The sequence below is a fragment of the Haliotis asinina genome, chromosome 7 (assembly GCF_037392515.1).
Source record: "Haliotis asinina isolate JCU_RB_2024 chromosome 7, JCU_Hal_asi_v2, whole genome shotgun sequence".
Lineage (NCBI taxonomy): Eukaryota > Metazoa > Mollusca > Gastropoda > Lepetellida > Haliotidae > Haliotis > Haliotis asinina.
Genome location: NC_090286.1, coordinates 50,393,161 through 50,415,737, shown reverse-complemented (window position 1 = coordinate 50,415,737; position 22,577 = coordinate 50,393,161). Strand labels below are relative to the sequence as shown.

Genomic DNA, 22,577 nt, shown 5'->3' with positions numbered 1-22,577 from the left:
AAATATGTGTGCACAGACAGACAGTAGCTGTAGACTTGATGCATAACCAACCAATACAGAATTGACAGGTAGTATAATTAAGTCCAACTGCCATGATTTCTTGGTTATTTAATATCACACTTTATACAGGTCAGTGGATGATTATACATCTGTTTATCTGTCTAGTTTCAGTAAATATATATATTTCATCGGTCGCCCAGCAGGGTTATCAGAATGTTTATCAGACATGACAGTCATATTTGAAATCAGATCAGTTCACAGGTTTAACAAGTGTAGCTTTCCACACCTAGTTTCATCACCTATCCTATCTTAGTACAAGACTGAAACTTCATCCAAGTAACTAAACAATCTGCAGGCTATTCTGTCCCTTTTTAGGTTGGCAAATGATCACTTCAAGGTACCATGCTGGCTTCTAGATTTACTACTCACAATTTCAGACACCAGATTTATCACTGGATACAGATTTACCATCAGTCATACATAACTAACATCCTGTACCCTGTCCTCACATAGCAGGTATGTCTCACCAAAAACACTCATCAGACATGAAACTAATCAAATTTAGGTTTTTGATCACTGCTTTTGGTATTTCATCATTGCGCCCTGATAATGCTTCTGATCTGATTTTTGGTGAGACATTTCAAACAAATATGTTAAATACTTTTACACATGTAACATAATAGGGAGAGAAAATGAACCAAACATGCATGTCAATATAATAATTTTGAAGAGATTACAGAAGTTGTACGACAAAATTAAACTGAAAGTCAGCGATATATATGGCAGCTAGGACAATAATTTACCACTTCAATATATTCCCTGGCGATTTCATCATCTTCAGGGTTTCTCCGCAATGTTCGTGTTGTCCTTGTTAGCGTTCAGTAAAACATATACTTAATCATCAACACGAATAAGTTGAACACGCAATTCCTTTACATTATTTTATATTACACCAGATACATATTTTTACTTATGTAGAAAATTAATTTCTGAATTAAATTCGCAAATTTGAAATCAACATAAAATAAACAAGAACTTACTTGTCTAAGTCTGTATCTAGACCTGTTCCTCGTCTCTCACCCTAAGATATAGACACGTGTTAGACATGTATTGCTAGGTTAGGAAGCACCAACACTACTATCATCCATTCAGCTAGGCAACATGTTTACAAGACAATGATACTTTCACTCGAGTACAAAAATGGAATAAATTTTAAAAATTACGCTCTTCAGAAATGACTTTACAAAGAAAATTCACTCACAAGAAGCAATCAAAGTGCTCTGAAGACAGTAAAAGGCCATATTTTAACATAAGCTTATAATTGTCTGAACACCTGTACAAATGGGCAGTGTTTAGGACAATTAAATATGTTTGCCTGGTAAGGACTGAAAGAATTCATTAATTTAGATTTAATGCAATGTTAGATAAAATTGAAAGATACCTAGTAGATTGTTTGATCACTTAAAAATTATCCAAATAGTTTTATTTTTCAGTCATGGTGAGTCAAGCAGGGGTATGGTGTTGTAAACACAGCAATGGTGTATCTGTGGGCACACAGTGATTAACAGTGAATATTAGGAGAGACTGACACATGTATGTACAACTACATCATGTCACTACACTCATGATGCAGAATTAACCAAGAGTACCATTGTTAAAGATCATATTTTCAGAATGAGCCAAACACATTTTCGCAGTGTGCAAAGACAGTTGCAAAAATAAACAGTAAAAATTTAATGTTGGTCTTTAATCCAATTTGTTTTCAATGGAATTTCATTCACCAAGATTTCAGGCTAAACAGACAATACTGGCTGACTGTTAAATATCATCTACAACACAGGACATATGGATACACTTGCATCATGAAGACACAGCTAATATACAAGATTAAAATACATGTAATGTTACTCGATAGAATGTGTTTAGTCCACAATTCTAATGTCAACTTCTACTGCAAAACAACAGTGGACATGACTAAAACAGTCCCATCCCACAGATGTCCACTAGTGGCCAGTCCACCTGAAACATCCGGTAGTACCCTATACAATACTAAAGAAAGGTAACAGAGCTTACTGTCTGGAGAATATAGTATGTAGACACTTCAGCTCAGTGTGGGACACATGTTGACAGTACTTACATCAATGCCGTTGAGGGCTCCTTCACTGCCGTATGACTTCATACCAGGACGACTGTACTCAGGGTCATCAAAACGTCTGAAATAATTTGGCAGCCTCTAATGACTAATCCACATGTTTAACTTAATAAACTCCATAAACTCATATATCATTAAGATGATCCAACCTGTAACTTTGTTGTGAGTATGTCACATAGTGAATAAAATGGCCTCCACTTCTCTTCATGAGAAAACATGAAGAATACAAAACATGTCTGTCTGCGAGAAGACTGACCTGTATCGCGCTTCCTCTTGTCGCTTCTTGTCCAGCATCTCTTCATAGGTGGGCGTGGCCCAGCCCTTGCGTGGAGCACCAGGTGGCCCTTCTGGTCCTTGGTTGCGCTGCGGAATAAACGGCATATGAAAGCAAATCCAGCAAAAAAAATGCTTGACCTCAACAACTGGGTGAATGTTCTCAGAATGCTGCATGTCTTGAGTTACTGCAGAAAACCCTTAGAATTCTTTCTTTATGCACTCATAACATGCTTCTACAGAAATATACTGCAATGTCTGTATGTCACATACTTCTCATAGCAATGACAGTAACCAGCACTGTTTGAAACCTCACAAAAACATCCTTCTTCTATCTGTCATTCATTTAGTAAGCTCTCTTAATTAGAAAGACCATACTCCTTCCTTGTCAAGAAAATATAATTAACATACAGCTACCAATATAGAAGAAAGCTATGGTATTAGTAAGTGTGCTACTCTCTACAGTAAGTATTAGTCAGGTGTGATACAGATCTGACAGCTGTCAGACACAAGGATCACATGTCCTCCATCACAATCATTCACCATCTACAAAGCCTTGTATAAATATCGGTCTCTGGACACATACGGAAACATCTTACAAGCTTTCTCTCAACTCTTTTGCCAAAGTTGCCTCTTTGCAATCAAGCAGTGTGTCATTCACCCATGTACAAACGATATGATCAAAGGTTGTGATAACTATTCAGTTTGATAGACACTCTCGTAAACGGTGGGCAATTATCCAAAAGTTTGCGAAGCATTTGGTCAACAAGTGAAGGTTCGATTAGTGAGACGTAAATAACTCATCTCAACATGCACCGACAGGCTCAGGTTGTCCATGGATTACTGGGTTCATACATTAACTATGAAGTTTCCTTTACACAGACAGCAGCATGCTATAAGGTCCTTAGTAAAAGTTGCAAGACACAAATTTGGTTACAATTTTCATTTAATTTGATGCCCTGAAAAATTATATTTGTCCAGATTAAAATAACTTCTTTTGGAAAATGGCTGGAATAAATAGAACACATGTATTCCTCCATATCAATTCAACAAACCTATATACTGGGATAATACAAGCAATATTTTTGGATGAACAATACCTGTACATGTTAATAATGTTGACTGCACATACAAAATACTCATGACTCTTCTCCTTCTAAACCCTCCTAGTTATTAGGTAAACAGATTCAATTTCTACTGACTGTCTTGGAAAACTGATCATCTACAGGGTTTCTTCAAACTCTGAAATAAAACATCAATACAATGAAATCACCAACTTCACCAAGGAACACTGACACATTCACAAGCTGAGCATACCAGAGAACAGCTAAACTATCAGCTAAAACAGAAACTAAACAAGCAGTGGGAAAAAATTGAAACAGAAAAGTGCTGTAAACCATGAAATTAATGTGAGTATATGTGACTTTAATCACATGTGGTGTTCACTGTGCGTGAGTGACAAACATTGCAACCTCCACAATCTTCTTCAGTGTCCTGACCACCAATATCCCATTTTAACATGCCTCATCTGTCAAGTTTTGGACTACATGAAGTTGGATCACATGCAAAGTAGTCTTGGTCTGTGTTTAAAATCATGCCTTTGTCAATCCAACTGTCATGGAATTCTAAGTCTGCAGTCATGAAGAATGATGATAACCTATGGCTATAAAACTTCTTTACTCTGTCAAAGGCAAAGTTTTCTTATGTAGTTCTCAAGTGACCCGTTGCTTGAATCAGAATCTATGTCGAAACGTTTCATTTCACAGAATAAAGAAGTTGTATATCCATACAAGCTTCATCATTCTTAATCACCCCAGTCTGTAAAATGCCCATCACACTGACAGTCATCGAGGACGTTTTTGAGGTAAAACAGTACGGTCAGACATTCATTCCACCTTTCGACCAATGTTGGACACTCATGTTAACTTCATGGTTTACGGTCAACTACAACTAGAGAACTACCCAGGACAAGGTATGTCCCTGTACTTACAGATATCTGTTCCAGGTAAGCCTTGTGTCTTAAGAAGTCATTGTACTCCTTATTTCTCTCTAACTCATTATATTTCTGTATCATACAGAAACAGCAGATTAGATATGGTGACCACTCTTGTACTGACATATCAGAGCCTGACATTAACTTAATATTTTTATGTCAGCAGGGTTCAACAAATAGAATAGGCAATAGGACCAGCACCTAAGGAAATGGTCTTGCCAAACTCAAACAACCTTTCACATTTTCATATTGCAAATATTCGATGAGTTTCTGTCACGGTGTATATTTTAAGTTAACAAAGTAGAACCTGCATTCTCATCTTCACAGTAACAAGTCATATTGATTTATTTACACGACTACCAATCCTGATTAATGATCACCAACACTGGAAGAGTGCACCATTGTATTTGTCAAACCCTGCACAGCTGGTTTGCCACGTTCCAAATGTTCACAGAAATTTCACCTCTACATAGTCTGTGTATGCTAACATAAGTACCATAAATAACATAATTATGTGACTCTAATATGAATGACTCAAAGCCACAAAAGGCTATTATATCCTTAGATTAGGTCGCTCTTTCCATGTCAAAACATCAAATGAAATACTTTTAAAATATATTCCATCTAAACGCTTCCGTTTCATTTGCATGAGCAAATCCAGAAATGTGGAAACCTTTGTAATTTCATTGTTCTTTATACTTTATCTTTATCTTACATTCTCGATGACTTAAATGCCCAGCAATCGTAAATCTGACATCCACTACAATGATGATACTGTCACATCTGTTCCTCAACAAAACATACAGTCTACGTGTGGTTTGCATATGTATTTAACAGAAGCAAGATTATCAGAAACCGAGACAGTAAATTGAAAGGACAAAAAAATCTATAACAGCTTGAATTCATAAACAGTGAATGCCCCTACTTACAGCTCTGGTACTGTCCTCATATCGGAGGCCCGGTAATGTTGCATATGTGTCCCCCTGCTTTTGTTCCCCCTGTAACCATGACAAATAAGTGTGATATACCTGGTATTACTGACTCTGATGTAGCCTACATCTGTTCCCCTGTCATGGATTACCATGTTCATGTACTAGTACATCTTCATTCTGACGAGATGACAATGAATATTGTTGTTTTAATATTTATATCCTTAAATACAAGAAATATCTCTCATCATTAGAAACAGTCATGATCCACGAACAACAGATCAATCTAATTAGATTTACTGTGTAGCATGTCTACATAACTTCTTGCTTAGAATAAACCATTCTATGTGATAGAAATCTCTGAAGATAACCAAAAAGTTAGTGAGGCATCTGTGAAAACGACAAAATTACATAACCCATGATTTACATTTGTACTACCCCTTCAACAGCTGTAGCAATTCCTATTATTCCATATCAAACTGCCATTGTCCTATGGCTTGGTATGTGATATGTCAAACACGTCCTTGTCCTATGGCTTGGTATGTGATATGTCAAACAAGTCCTTGTCCTATGGCTTGGTATGTGATATGTCAAACAAGTCCTTGTCCTATGGCTTGGTATGTGATACGTAAAACAAGTCCTCGTCCTATTGCTCGGTATGTGATACCACAAATAAGTCCTTGTCCTATGGCTTGGTATGTGATACGTAAAACAAGTCCTTGTTCTATGGTTTGCACGATGTTAACAAAACAGGTGCACACTTCTGCCATTTGACCTCCTGGTGAAAGATTTGATTAATGCAACGCAAGGCTCAAGTAAAATCCAAATGGAATAAATCATTAACTTCAAAACTTGCAAGATTGTTTTTCATGTCAATATTTCTGAGAATATCAAAATGACAAAACGTATGTCAGAAAGAAAAGAGTAAGGAAACTGAAACAGAATTTCTAAAGCACCCTGGATGTTTGTTTTCATGGCACATTTCTGTATAAGGCTAATGCACATACCAACATTCATCATTAAGCTAGTTCTCAAAACTACAAACATTTGGTGCTGTGAACCATTTCTGTCCCGGCACTGGCAATGTTTTTATTTCGTATGGCTAAAGTATGTACGAGTACAAGGTGTGTGGCATGCCAGCACAGTCGTGACCGACACCAGTTCAAACCAGTGGAGGTGTCATAGACGGTATTCCCCAGTCTACACAGGATATACATGGATATACATGGTTACAGGATACACATGGTTACAGGATATGTATGGCTGCAGCATATGTGGCATACCAGTGCAGTCACAATGGCTGACTCTGGCTCGGTCCAGTAGGGGGGTTTCTTATGATACCCGTGCTTCTGCAGGGGAGAAAACATCTCATATGTTCAAACCACAGTGTGTTATATAACCATGTGTTGTTACGACAGTTATTATATATAGTGCATTCATTCAGCTTTCAAAAGAAATTTTTGCTTTACAACTTTACGCACAGTGTCCATATTGACATCTAAGGCATAAACTGGAAATTAGGACATTGTGATGATGCCGATTTCATTCTAGTCTGGTTAACTAAGTGGGAGTAATTTGATGATTATCGAGTTATACATTAACAATTAAACAACCTTAAGTCACTTGAGCTATATTTACAGCATTAGTTAATAATAGGGAAAGTGTCTGAAGTATAAGTATTTTGTTATGAAGGCCTGCAAACTTTAAACTCAACGCATGCACTAAGCTGAAAAAACAAAAGGCAATGAATTCTGTGCTGTACGGATAACCTGCTCCTATGCAGAAGAGAGGAAAGAAAAAAAGCAACATTTCGTTAAACTTCAACAAAACCAAAACCAGAACATTGTGCAATCAATGAAAACTGAACAGCTGACCCTCTCTGCTGTGTGTGTCACATGACATATTCAGACACAGCAACTACACTCAAGAAATATTTACTCAAGCAATTGGAAACAACAAACCGTTACAAACTTTGTTTCGGTTTGTCGTTAATGATGCACTAGCAATATTCCAGCCAAAAGGCACAGGTCTGTAGATAAGTAAGTATACACCAGAAAATCCAGTGATCAACTGCACGAGCATCAATCTATGCAATCAGGATACAGTGACCATTGCAATGAATGCAAGGATAAATAGAAACTCATTAAATATATTCACCAAAAAAAGTCACCGAGTGCTTGTCAGTGAATAGAGCATTTCTTGCAAAAGAATATTCACGACTGTAATCAGGTTTTTGACCATTAATATTTTCTTGTCCTTTGTTTCATACTTAAGAACAACATGCCAAGTTCAGTAACCATATTTTCAGGTGTCCTAGTCTGAATTACTGTATTACTCAAAGACTCTATATCCACATGCACTAAGTGTTCCTAGTGATTAAACAATACTATCTACATGAATACAGGACATAGATAGTCACCATGCTAAGATAGCTTTGTGCAGTTGGGACCTGGATTTCACCTGCTCTAATAATTAAGAAAAAGACCTCCTTCATCACAAAGAACAAATCTCTTGTGATATAAAAATAGATACGAAGGTTACAGTATTTATGTTGTACCAAGTTATCCTGGAACACTCATTACAAACATGGCTAGTGGCTGAAACAAGAGAGAATGCCCATAGAAGAGTAACAAGGGTTTGTGTGGTATCTCAGACACAGACAGTCGTGAACAATGTCAAGTGACAACACTGCAGGCAGAGAGGTCAACAACCTAGTGGCAACAGTGACAAACAGTAAAGAGCGAGTCTGGAGTTTCACAACTACTTACAACTTGACCTCGGGGTCTTTTCTGACCCTCTTTTTCCCTCAAAAACTGATTGTACTCTTCGTTGCGCTGTTTCATTTTCTCCAGCTATAAGAGAACAAGTCATACTTCATTTTGAATTCATGTTTGTAAATGAAACACAGACTGTGTTGCTCACTTCCTTTCTCTCCTCTGAAAGGAAGTCTCATTGTCTACACTACATTAGACTATAGTATAGTTCCAGTAAAACACACTACTGACAGGCCTTAAGGACAGATCAATTTAGCTTCAGGTTTAAATGAAACTGAAACATATTTGCAAGCATCAAAGTAAATACTTTTTCAAAACATGGTGTTTGGTTTGATTTTATTTATGCGTCTGTATTTTATTTCTGCATGTTTCCTATTCTCGCAGACTCATTTCTGCCAAGATCACCGAGGCATGATACTTAGCAGTTGTTTACATCACTGACCAGTAACTAGGAAGTAGCCTAAGTCTGCAAATGATCAAAATTTTGCAATGTAATGAATGATGGCGAGTTTTTATCAACTTGGACAAATCACAACTTTTCCCGACATTTCCAACAGGATTCCTCTTCCTCATACTTCATATCATTACTTCCTCTTTATGCAACGAGAATGGGAGATATGTCATTAAGTCAGTGGCGACGACCTTGTTTTTCACCGAGCTCAAGGACGACCTTGTTTTTCATCGAGCTCAAGAGTGGTAATACGCTTGATGGATCAAGCAGTTGACAGATGCAGATGTTAAAGAAGGAGTCTCTTCATTTAAAAACAGCAAGCATTTATACGATTAGAAGTGTTTTAATTATTTTTTCAGCCAATATCCATAAGTACCATGAGACTAGGAAATGCCAGTATAATTACTATTCTTTTTTAAATTTTGAATGTAAATTAAATTGTGATATTTATTTTTTTATACATTGATCTGGCCTCACTTTACACATATGAACAGCTGAATTTCTCAAAACAAACTCAAGTCTGAGTTTTGACTAAGTAACAGTTTTTTCTCAATTTTGAGAAAATGCATTTCCCAGAATGAACTGAAATCGATATTAAACTCAAACATAGTAGACAATTTGAGTTTGGTGAATAGAATACCAGTACATAAGTTGTTTGGACCTTTTTGTGTTAAGAATGTAGCCAAGTCAAAAATTCAGCTTTATCAAATTGTCAAACTCAGTTTGAAATTTGACTGAAAACTTAGGCTTGTTTTGAGAAATCAGGGCCAAGAGTTATCCAAACTATCCCCCGGACCCATCATCAGGCACATACAGTCAGCTGAAATATTGTCACTATATTCAATTAAATACAAAGTGATACATCTTATCAACAAAACTACACAAAATATTCATTATATAAAGAAAAAAAATGGCATGATATATTTCACTGACTAGTGTTAGTAGTATGTTGTGTTAGCACAGAAACGATTCGTCTAGCACCTGTAGCTAGATGGAGTGGGCTGCAGGATCTAGTGGGTCATCAAGCAGAGGAATACTGGCTATGCATAGCAACATGATGTAACAGGTAGGTTGTAACATGCAAAACACTTACCCATTAATTAAGATTATCATATTGAATCATATATTAAAACTAAAATTTTTCTCATGTAAATGAGTCCATTCTAACACAACATGGTGAATATATATAGAATGATTCCTCTATGAAACTGTTCTCATGTTTGAAAATGTAGCTACATACTTGAACTGTACACAGTATACGAGAGTATCATTAAACATGTTATCAATAACCATCAGTCAAAACAAATTTATCATGCTTGCTTATGCCTTAGACACAAATTAGAGAACTGCAGCAATATTCTGAACCCAGTGTAAGAAAACAATACATCTCATATTGAAGCAACTAAACTTACTTATCAAATACAGAGCACTACCACTGTCTATTAGATCTCAATACATAATACAAGCATGATATATACAATATACTTATACTATTAACGAGTTATAGAGGAGAGAATATGACTAAGGCAATCACTACTAAATATTGATTTTCAGACACTGAATATGTTCCCAGTCTAAAATTTAAAATAATAAAATTTTAAGTTTTAAAATCATTTTTGACTGCTATGAATAGTATTCCCTGGCTAAGTTAGCATTATTCTAATCATGAGGTAGTTATGATGGTGGGTCTCGATGACAAGCCTACAGTCCAGTGGGATTCAGTGAACAAACATGATACAAACCACTAGCAAACACAAACAGATAATCCAAACAACAAAATTATATATTTATTGAAATCATAAGAGTAAATATTTAAAAAATATATTTTCATTATTTGACTCTAAATACAATTTTAAAATTAGCATAATTATATACAATTAAAAATTTCTGTCAAAAAGCTGCATTATTTTTTCAGCTGACAATGAAAGTTACATGTTTCATTGTCACTTAACAGAACTGCATAGTGCCACAAGTCAGTCTGCTGGTGTTTGTGAGTGATCTATTTGAACTCCTGGACACTAAATGGCCATGCTAGGGTGAAGGGTCAACTGGACAGGCAAAAGACCAGTTGATTGTAACTCACAGAAAATGGTTTGAAATCCACGTAACTACGGTTACGTTCAAACCAAGGTTTAGACCAGCTGCCTCGAACATCACTATCAGACTTGGGCCTCTCGGGGTAATAGTACTGTATACAGGGTAGTGGGTTATTACAACAAGATTCGACATAGGGAACATGTCATACACTCTATCCATAGTAATGAGCTAACATAGTCTCAGACAAGACAACTGTCTGACTCATTTAAAAAGACATAGATTGTTTCAACTGTAGATAATAAAGAATTTCATTAATTATTTCTTCATTCAAATTCTATCTATTCATATTTTTGAATTCTGGTCTACAAATCTATTAGTACCCTTCCTACATTTTTAATATTTTATTCCTGAAACAGTTATTCTAGAATAATGTCACATTTTTGCATCAATGTCTCAGGATTTGACATTATAGAATTCCTTTTCCATAATTTTGGACAATGCACCAAAAATATTTCCATATGCATCACAACTGATGCAATATCTTTTAAATACACCTGTACCTTGAATCCAAATAACTCAACTCAATACCACTGAAAAAGATTATTTACAAAAGAGGTGTGAATGATTTTTACATCGCTTCTAGCAAAATTCCAGCAGTATCACAGCAGGGGACACCAGAAATGGGTTTCACAAAATGTACCAATGTGGGGAATCAAACCTGGGTCTACTGTTTCATGAGTGGATGTTTTAACAGTAGGCTACCCCACCGCCCCTTACAAAAGAGGATGATATCGTAAAATCTGCTTGCACAGTGCTTATTTAGCAGCAGAATCTTATCAGTGTAAGCACATGGACATAGGAAGAATTCTGTGCCAAATCTTAACATGACAGTTGGAATGCTGGAATCATCACACAAAACACTAACTGAGCAGATGTTCACCAAAACATATTTTGAACTCACTTTGGCAGAATCTGCACCTCTCAGACCTGGAATTGTGGCATTGTACTCCCCTTCTGCGCGACGCCCAACTCGCTGTTGTTTCTGAAAGCACAGATGTTTAACGCATGTACATGCATGTCATCTCTACTAGTACATCTCTCACTATGTTGGGAGTAATTCAGTTTGGCTTTTAGCATTATTCAATGTAAACATGGTTAAACCAAGAACAGGCTGTAGATTGTATACTTGTGAGGAATCAACTTGCATCTTTGGTTGGTCAGAATTTCCAGTTTCTAAAGGTGTGCTAAGGACACGTAAATGTAATTCTATCACTTCTAAGTTTTATCCGAGTTAATCTGGCTATATCATTTTCTTCTCTATTCAAGTTAAAAATAACCCATGAAGATAGAAGAATTCTTCAGCAACCCATGCTCGCCACAAAAGGTGACAATGCTATTGTAACAGGCGACTAAAATGTTTGGGGGGGTCAGGCTCACTGACATGGTTGACACATGTCATCAGTTCACAATTGCAGATTGACTCATGCTGTTGATCACTGGTTTATCCTAACTCAACTATTTATAGACGACAGACAAAGCTGCAATACTGCTCAGTGCAGCATGTAACTAAGCTCACTCACTCAAGTTAAAAACAAAATATAGTCTTATAGCAGTCACAAGTGGGTTAAGATTTTGCACACAAATATTTCACCCAAATAATTCTAATTAGCTTCTCTTATAATAATGATAAATATGCTGCATGTGTTACCGTGAAGACACATGACAATCACAAAGTACCAAGAACAATTAGTTTCAATCTTCCAATAGAGGCAACTCTGTACTCTAAGAAATGACCACTGATATCCCATCCAGGTACATTTAAGGACATTGTAATGCAACCCACATCTCAGGTGTAACAGTACATCACAACATACCTCTGCCAATAATTTGTTATACTCTTGCCTCCTCTCTTCACTCAGCTGCTGGCGACGCTGTTCATCCCTGCCCAGGCGATTCAGAAACCCCCCTGGTGTGGCAGGTTTTGGGGGCAGGTCAGACCGAGGATCCTTGGGGCCCAGCTGAAATAGAGTTTCTCACCTTCAGCAATGAACTTAAAGCTGTACAGGTGTGACAACTGCATGTTGATAGATGTAAATTTATGCAATTATACTTGCATAAAGCTTAAGTATTGTGTAAAATGTAGGTATTGCCAAATGAATTGTTACAACTTAGTTACTCTTACTAACAAATCCTGAATCAAACATGTTATCTTTATTGTAATTCAGAATATACAGGTAAACATTTAGTACCTTTATCTACATATTCAAAATTTGCTCATGAGGTATACCATTAATTAGGCTCTTTATACACTATAATTATAAATAACTTCAAGTAAACTTTTTTGGAACATGACTAATTAAATATTAATATATAAGCCTTTAATAGTATTAGATTCTGTTAGATTAGTAAATATATCTTATCTTCAATAAATGCTGAAAAGGCAAAATATTTATACATGCTTGGCAATACAGGTTACTTCATAAACAAGAAATTATACAAACAGTATGGAAAATATCACAATTAATTAATATTGATACATTGTTGCCATATACTATACAACATATTAAAATATATACATAACATTGTACTGAGAGATATACAGTGCAACATTTATCTTACTGAAAGAATATCAAGAGTTACATCCTGAAACTGAAATATGCCACATTTAGAGTGATCATCATTTTATATCAAACAGCTGTATCACCAGGCCATATATTATTAATAATGCACAGAAAATGTTTGGCACTTCCAATACAGGACAAACAGTTAAATAATCACACCCACACATGGTTAATATGTTTATTTCAAGCATATATTTCATTCATTCCCACCATGCCTGTCAGACAAGTACATTTCTTCTTATGAATCTATATTGGTCCTTGGTGCAAAACACACACCTGACAAAAAAAAGAGTTGGTCATACTCATCTACAACTGCATACAGCCAAATACCAGTACCTTATACATAAAATTCACAGGAGCTGATCTACTGCATACAACATGTACAGTTCAACCTCTCTTATCCAGACATGCATTTTATCATGTTGTCTGGATAAACTCAGTTCAGTACCCCTGAATTCCTTGTCAGTTACCACCCCTATTTAGATCAATCAAGTACTATGATCAGTCCAAAATATTCATGGTATCCATGCAGCCAATTCATGTGATCCAACATTTAATGTAAAACTTACGTCAAAAATTGCAATAATATATTAAAAAAAGACAAAGCTTGACCATATACATTGTATTGTACACAGTACCTCTGGTTGGACATATAAGGCCAGTCTTGTGGAGATATGGCCTCATATTGAATCTATGGGGGAGGCAAGGTGGTAAGGCAGAATCATTTTTACCATTATTTTCTAAAATTAATTTTCTTTAAAGAAATTTCTCACATCCTTTTAGGAATCCCATATCAACCTTCAGGTGGACCTCCAAAGGTCTGAGAAGCATCATGATAATAATGTTCTCAAAAAAATTCAGACTGGCTGCCTCAGATTCTGTGATGAATACAGCTACAGTAAGTATTGGGCAGAACTAATTTCAATCACTCGATAGAACAGCTGGTTTGAAGATCCCATTGGGAGGCTTCACTATGGACTTACGTCGTTGTCTCTGATTATGTGAACCCACTGATCAGCCACAATTGTGATTTCAAACATAATGCTTTGGCTTGTTTTGACCCAGAAATAGACCATTTGTAACTTGAACATATTTTTGATAAATCTTAGTTTGTTATACACAAATTTGCATCATTCTATTCTAAACTCTCAAGGTAAGAGGAAGGAGATGTGCAAAGTTGTAAAGTTGTATGTATAGTGGTGTGCAGCTAAAGGCACATGTAACTAATGTGAGGAAACCATTTGTTTCAGACGTGTCGTCAGTCAATTACACATTGATGGAGAGGTTAACTTAAGACTTATGGAATTCACCTTGCATCAGCAGTGCTAACATGGTAAGGAAATCAGATGATATTTACACTAAACTGAAAAGTCTAAACAAAGATATATATGTTGAATATGTCTCAAAATAATTGCAGTTACAGAAATAGTTCATCTAACCTGCTGTGTATTCATAATAAAGGTGTTCTACACTACACATGCTGGATAACCGATCAATTCACGATGCGGTAAACTAACACAGCCATTAACTACGCACCTGTACAAAACACATCGATACAATCCTCCAGTCATGCCATGCTCATGTCATGCATACATCCCACATTGACATCATGCAGCGTCCCAGAACCAAAGCCACTGCAAGGACGACACGGCATCCATATGTGTACCTTAGCCAATAAGTTGAAATACTCCCGCTCAGTTTGGGCTAGACGTTCTACTTCTTCCTCCCTACTACCAAAGTACAGTGGGGGTACTGATGTGGGCCCCCGCCATGTCTGGCTACCCTGGGGACTGCTTGACTGGCAGGGACAAGACAAATATCACTGTCAATGTTCATTTTCAGTACTTATGAAAATCAAACATTTTATGAATAACAGGGGCCAGTTTGAGTCCATTTTCAGTGAAATTTCTGAATTCAAGGATTTTTTTTTGGGGGGGGACATCTAATAGTTTCTGGGTTTTGAATTATGTCAATACGTATTTAGACTGTCATAAAATCAACCAATGATATATTCAAACTGAGTTACGTTCTTTCATAATTTTTTATCAACATACTGCTTTTCAAGCTGTCACTATTATTATAGCAGAAATTAATACTAAAAATGGTGAGACAGTTTACAGAAGGGACAAGAAACCTTCATGTTTTGAGTCTTGACATTTTCAATTTCATCATTCTTTCTCAGGTACTTGTTTTTCCACTTGTATTTGTTAAAATCTAGTCCCATGGAGGAGTCAGAAGGTTCACGCCAGACCCTTCGGTCAGAGAGGGGTGGCTAAAACAGATAGTGCATCATACAGATGTACATCACACCAACAATAATATATTGTGGAGACGTGTGGGTTAAATACATGTGACACACTGTGATACAGAATAAAGGATATTGCAAGTGCTATTTACTGACACTGTGCTTGTTGTGAATCAGATCATTATAGAAAGACTGGTCACTTTGTCAAGCTAGTGGGTGATGCAGTGAATTGACAAAATGTACATAGAGTTGATGGCGTCTTATTATAATATCGTCCAGATGGATGCTCAAAAACATCTGAACAGCCAAAAACAGCCAATCACATAATATGCCCTTTTGGGTGTTATTCAACAGCAATTACAATTTCGGGGTGTTGTTTTAGTCAGTTCCTTCAAAAATCTGTACTCCTAACCTGTCGGTCAAGCAGATCATTGTAGTCTCTATTCCTTTCAGCTTGGTACTTAAGTTTAGTGGCCTCATACTGGCCTAGTGGTAAACCTCTCTCAAACGAGGGTTCCCTCCATGTGCGTGGTCCATCATCCCTCTGAGCAGATAGACAAATGTGCAAACAGATGTGAAAGCTAATCTACATTATTCAGTTCACTTTTCAAACAAAACTCAGACAAAAGACATTATCTGTTCATAATTAAGACTTTTTCCCATGTAAAACCAAATTAACAGGTTCAAAATGAGAACACAATAATGTTTTTGGTAAACATTAACATGATATATTGAAAAAAATCCACATAAACTTCAAATTCTAACATTTGAATTATTTCATTTTTATCAAAAATAGTCAAAAAATACATTTACTTGCACAAGAAAACATTTAACTCTTTACCATGGACAACATTCATATGCTTATTTGTATGCAAGAAACCTGAAACCATGACTGGTTGAACTAATAACTGTCAGTGTAAGAAAAGAGAAAACAGCATGGCGATATTATTGTGGAGAAAATTATAAAACTAAAACCTTTCCAGCCATAGATCTCTCAAAATCTCTGCGTCTCTCTGCTGCTAGTGCCTTCTTTCTTTCTTCATTCTCTCCGACTTTCAACCCTTCCTCTGATGACGGCTCACGCCACAGACGGTTGGAAGTTTCCATCGTCTAGGGTTAAGTCATAGCATTTAAGATCTATGGAAAAGTGGTAGCATGAGCTTGGTACTATCAACAATAGGAAGTGTATCTCCTCTTTTTATGTCACAAGAGATATAGTTTACTGACTGATATCTCACTCTAATACTTCTCCATCATGTTCACGTCTAACTTTCACTGTTTCAGTACAGATCATGACCCTTCAACAACCAAGAGCATGATATGTTAAGCGAGATTCTGTGAAACAAACTTAAGTGATATTTCTCCTGCCATATGCAGAAATCACTCAGTTCACAATTTGGGGGGTTTCTTATTTCACTCATCTATTAATGACATCACTGTATACAATCCATGTATATTTCTTAATAACAACATTTCTGTATCCAACTCAATCAGCAAAATAAAATTGATGTAGACTAGAAACAAACACACACTTTCATCTGCAAATGCACACTAAAATAAAATTAGTTGCAGAGCATCCTACATATCTCAGTTATTGACAGAGATCACACAGTTAAAAGGATTACATATATTCAAATTATCACAAAAAGATTATTAGATTAGTTAGCCTGAAGACAGCCACACTACAATCCATGTCCTGACATGGCCACGCCCCAGTAAATGTCCAGCACCCAGTCAGTCTGATGGCACATCTAGTCAACATCACACCTTCTTTAAATAGGCTCGTCGTTTTTCTTCAGCTAACTTTTGCTTTGCTATCTGTTTCTTTTCCATCTCACCAACAAAGAGGACACCCCCACCAGCTGATGGCTCCCGCCACTGGCGGTTTGGATATGGCTTTTGTTGAAAACAAAATATTACTGCTTAAATCACTTATCCCCAATTTCATTTGTTCATTTTAACATGTTTAGTAAACCCTCCAGAATAATTTCAGATGACAGACTACTACAAGTCCTAGGACCAGTTTCAAAAGTAATGTTTGCACATAACTGCTGTAACTCCTAAATGATAGTACAGAATATTCCTAACCATAACTCTAGTACAATTTGTGGCAGTTGGTGCTGATCAATTAGTCTTAGTATGCTAACACATTCCTTATTTCTTTAATCTTACATTTCTTTCATGTTTACATTTCCTTACTGCCTTAATTATATCACAGGGAATTATGTCTACATTTTCTTTCTGTCGTAATCATCTCGCTGAGAAACAACCAATCATCATGGCCACTTCTTCCGTCTATCAATCATACCAATATATTCAGGAACAGCTACAAATCCTTTAAGACAACTTATGTCTTTGAATATCTGAAGTGACTGATAAAGCAATGACCTTTTTACTGATGGCTTCATTGTACTCTCGTCTCTTCTCCTCATTAAACTTAGCAGTTTGATCCTGTGTTGCAAATTTGAGCCCTGACTGGTCTGTATCCTGCCATTGTCTCCTGGAGGAGGGTTGTTGTTGCTGCTGCTGCTGTTTCTGCTGGTTATGATGATTGCAGTTGGTCAGACATAATTAGAGTCACCATTTAACTACAGCTATCTTCCCATACCCACCCTTAAGTAACATGTAGAATAACCACATGGAAAAACAATAAAGTCTATAACCACTTTTTCTAAATGTACCTGTAATTGTATAGTAGCAGAAACTGCATGGTTCAATATGCAACAGTGTGTGAATGTCCTAAGATGAAAAAGCAATACTCCTATTGTTCGGTATTCAACAGTCTCCTTACAAATTAATCTCTTTGCTGAACAGTACCAGACCACAGATTATTGCAGGATTACCCACACTGATTGTCAGGGGCAGAAAATGACCAAAAAAATCAATTAGAGAGGTCATACTGTAAAAAGTTCTAGACTGTTTACTTTTTCAAGATAGGACTGCTTTTAAAAGTTTAGCTATACCAGTGTAAGAGAGAGAGCAGTTAAAGGTGAATCTGGACACCTGCAACTATGAAAACACTATTTAAGATTCAAGAATGGAGCATCTGTCTCTTTCAAGAATTTCAAAAATCAGTGCACAACATTATACTAAAGGGCCAACAGTTACAGCGTCATATTTGACCCATTCGATTTCATTCTGTGATTTGTAAAACTGTGTTTAAAAATAACTTGTTAATTATACATTGATCTTCACTGTTCATTTCATAACTTAGTTCCGAACAAACCAATTTCTGGTTTCAGCATTTCGATCTGGGTATCTTCTAATACTTGAAACAGTTAATGAACCTGATTTCAATTTGTTTATCCTCTGGAATGCTGAGCCACCGCCTTCCAAAAAGTCTGCACATGTTTCTCTCAATTTGTAATGATGAATTGTTTCCCATCAAAATCTGAAAATGTCCATTGTCTATAATCTACAGCAAATAACCAAAATGATTCCAATGCTAAGTGACAACAATGTCCCGAGATTCTCACGAAGCAACAAGTATTCAGTGAGCAACCAGAATCAGGCACAGCAAATCACACAGTGTAAGCACCTTGCTGAGATTGGCCTGCATGTCTCTCCTTCGCTCATCTGCAAGCTCTTTTTTCTTCTTCTCATGCTCCCCGATGGGCAGACCGAGCTCTTCCGATTGTTCCCGCCATAGGTGGCGGTTGTGTACTGTTGGCTGAAGGCAACAAATCTTACTGCTAATAAATCAGACTCTAACACAGATGTACTTTTAAGGAACTGGTGCAGTCATTAGACTGACATGGGTAGCTCCATTGAGTGTAACATCAGGGTGCTTGCTCAATGCAAATTTTAGAGGTGAATGTTTCCAATACTATAACCAAATTGATTCATATTTGGAAGAAATATCACAAATAAGATGCTCACTACTAAATTATGATCATGCCAGATCTTAAGTGTATTTTTTGTCACACAAAAGCTGCAAAAGAACCACAAGCAGACACATATATGTATTCTTTATACCCTAAGACTCAGATCTTCAAAATACAGAAATAACAGGATTTTCATGCGACCAAAACACAAGATTTACACCCCACACTCACAAAACCCAAATATTTTCATTATACCTGTACAATCCATCTCCATTATACCAAAACAAGGACAAGTTTCATGTCTCCAAAAGAACATATTATTTTCAGTACACAAAGACAAAATAAGATTTATGTAACACCAAAACAATATAGGATTTTTCATATTACTGAAACAAAATAAGATTGTCAGTATATAAAACACTGTACTATCAATATACCGAAACAATATGATTTCCATGAATCATAAAACAATTGCAACACCTTTCTAATGTCATTTGTAGTATCAAAATTTAAAAATAATCAATAGCAGTGTCTCTTTGTTTTGAGAAAAGCTCCCCTCAAAATAATGAGAAAATTGCAGAAATTCTGCCAGATATGCATTACTGCTATATCACTGACTCACTGACCGGCTGACCAAGAGGTCTGGCACTACCTACATCATACATTATGTGGGGAAATCATAACAACCAACCATATATCAGTGATAACACTGCTCATCAGGATCATTTGTTAAAACCTATTTTCCAAATTACTAGAAACAGGAAAAAGGAAATGCCATAATTCCAGTCTGCCAGAAACATTCTGTTTTTCAAGCTGACTTGTATGAAAAGGGTTGTCTCGATTACCACAGTTCAACTTTTAGTAGACACCCACTTTCACCACTGCAGACAAACATATTATGGTCAAAGATACAAAAATGCTGAGCATGAGCTCAATAATGTAAAACATTCCAGTAACAAGCAGGATATACAATAAAAAAAAGAAACAAAATTAGAACATTTTCACAAAGAATGAATGAATGAATGAATGAATGAATGAATGAATGAATGAATGAATGAATGAAAGAAGCCAACTTTCTGTAAACATCAACAGCAACAAAGTTGTCAGTGTTTTAACACAGCAATCAACCGCTGTACCTTCGCTTTAATGGGAATGTACTCTTTGCGTAGTTCATTATAATGGGGGAAGGTGAGATCGGGCTCATTGTTCCTTGTGGTACTGGCTTCATGCTGGGCTTCTGTCTTGAAGTACCTTTGCCTTGCTTTCACATCCTTCAGCTGGTGTCACAGTAATTAATCAGTGGTGGTACACATCCGTTATTTTCGTAACATTTCTCGTGATTGGGAGGTTAGTTGGCTATTACTGATAAGCTGACTGTTTGCTACACCATGATGTTAATACTACAGTTTGTGTCAAAGCAGGTGAAATTGTTAGAATAATGGTCACTCCATACCCTCCATGTCCAAAGCTACAGATTCCACTAATACACATTGGCGAAAAAAATACGGCAAAAATGTTGCTTTCTAATTCTAAACCTCAAGATGAGGACTTCTATGGGGGAAAATAATATTATAACGATTATGGCATAAAATAAAAGCATAAAATCATTTATAAAATACCTTAGTTTCATCATGAAATAATTACTATGATGTCTGATATGAGAATCTAGAAGTATCATATTTTTTATTTCAAATTTGTCAACTTTAAGATAATACCTCTGAATCATAAGCAGGCAACATGATAAATGGCAAAAATCTTATCCTCACTAACTCTAACTTTATCTAAAGACTTGTATTCAACAGGGTACAGAACCATCTGAAGCCACTTGTATGAAGTTCAATCCTCTACATGCTATATGGGACAACTGGGACCACTTCTATGCAGTTGTTATAGGCTTCTCTATGGCACTACATAGTTCCTACATCTACACCTATATCCATGAACTACTACCATCCTCTACCCAGTTTACCTTGGCTAACAATTCATTGTACTCCTCTCTACGCTGGTCATTTAGAGCCTGGCGGTACTTCTCATAGTCACCAATTTTGAAGTAAGCTGGTCGAAATTCTTTTGTGTTCTAAATGAAGAATTTGTCAGCAAAGTGAGTAAGATATAAATATAACAAAGAGAACAGGACACTTCAGTCTAGATTAAGAACATGTCACAACAATATCAAAACAATATACCATCCACAATTATTAGAAAAACAATTTTTCATCAAGGAGCAACTCAGCTCTTGGACCTTTTGAAAAGCAGATACACAAAAATATGTCAATCTGTTAAGAGTAAAAATTATCAGCAAAACAATAACACAAGGCACACATCAACTGATGAAAAACAGGGAAGTTATTATTGGAACAAAACCATGAAACTCTAAGTAATGTTAACACATGTTAGGTCAGAACAAACATACAAACAAATTGTTTCTTTTAATACAAAAATGGTGACGTAAATGATATCTGATTAGTTCATCCAGAGTTAGTTTCATAACAGCATAATACTATAAACATACAACTTGTAAGATGATGAATATTACAAACTGAAAGAGTTAAAATCTAACACATTCAGTAATACTGAAGCAAAGGCTATATCATCAAAATAATACAAATACTAAACCTTTGTTTACTTCTTGTAATATCTTTAGTGCAATTACTGTTGTGTTTCTTATTCACAATCACACATTTCAAGCTGTTATTGTTTGCAGTTATTTTTGTTCTGAAGCAAAAACTAAGGTTACACAATACAACTGCACAAAACACTAGTGAGTGAATTGGGGGTGGGTAATCTTTCAGTTAAGTCAAGGTGTGTCACAATACCAAGCTACAGCAATGAAGGCATTAAAATGTTGCAACTCTGGTGAAACCCAGGGATATACACAATGAGCAAATCTGCTATTCAAACCCACAATTATTGTGGGTTTGGTTTCCTTCATGCCAAGAGGATGTTACTCTATGCAGTGAAATCCCCTATCATAAATGGCAGGGCTATCTACAGAAGGTATACCATGCCAGGAATAAAGCACAGCAGGATACAGAATTCAAACATAGCAGAAGAATAGAAAAGAATTTGTAATAAAAGAAAATAATGCTACATCAACTACTTGTTCTAAACATTTGCTAATATTTATAAAAACAAATTCAATAAAGATCATTACAGCCAGTAGACACAACTTCCTTTGTAACACAAACAATTGTCATGAAGGTATATATATTGTTACGGATGGAGTCTTAGTGCTATACAAAAGGAGAGGGGTGTAACATGGTGAACACGCAATGGTT

The 22,577-nt window shown here is 36.1% G+C and overlaps 1 protein-coding gene across 1 annotated transcript in view; it reads right to left on the bottom strand.

The window, feature by feature from the left end:
* LOC137291249 (centrosome and spindle pole-associated protein 1-like) overlaps window positions 1-22,577 on the bottom strand; it is an 81,310-nt gene that overhangs the window by 41,263 nt on the left and 17,470 nt on the right. Inside the window, exons 9-27 of the mRNA XM_067822550.1 lie at window positions 21,269-21,376; window positions 20,523-20,576; window positions 19,014-19,145; window positions 17,864-18,013; window positions 17,243-17,371; window positions 16,451-16,585; window positions 15,888-16,019; window positions 15,365-15,502; window positions 14,897-15,028; window positions 12,484-12,627; window positions 11,571-11,651; window positions 10,656-10,760; window positions 8,116-8,199; window positions 6,631-6,696; window positions 5,348-5,416; window positions 4,416-4,490; window positions 2,409-2,515; window positions 2,138-2,213; window positions 1,041-1,081 (exon numbers count right to left, since the gene is read on the bottom strand). Of these exons, the coding sequence (XP_067678651.1) occupies window positions 1,041-1,081; window positions 2,138-2,213; window positions 2,409-2,515; window positions 4,416-4,490; window positions 5,348-5,416; window positions 6,631-6,696; window positions 8,116-8,199; window positions 10,656-10,760; window positions 11,571-11,651; window positions 12,484-12,627; window positions 14,897-15,028; window positions 15,365-15,502; window positions 15,888-16,019; window positions 16,451-16,585; window positions 17,243-17,371; window positions 17,864-18,013; window positions 19,014-19,145; window positions 20,523-20,576; window positions 21,269-21,376 (1,958 nt within the window). The remainder of the gene's footprint in view (window positions 1-1,040; window positions 1,082-2,137; window positions 2,214-2,408; window positions 2,516-4,415; window positions 4,491-5,347; window positions 5,417-6,630; window positions 6,697-8,115; window positions 8,200-10,655; window positions 10,761-11,570; window positions 11,652-12,483; window positions 12,628-14,896; window positions 15,029-15,364; window positions 15,503-15,887; window positions 16,020-16,450; window positions 16,586-17,242; window positions 17,372-17,863; window positions 18,014-19,013; window positions 19,146-20,522; window positions 20,577-21,268; window positions 21,377-22,577) is intronic.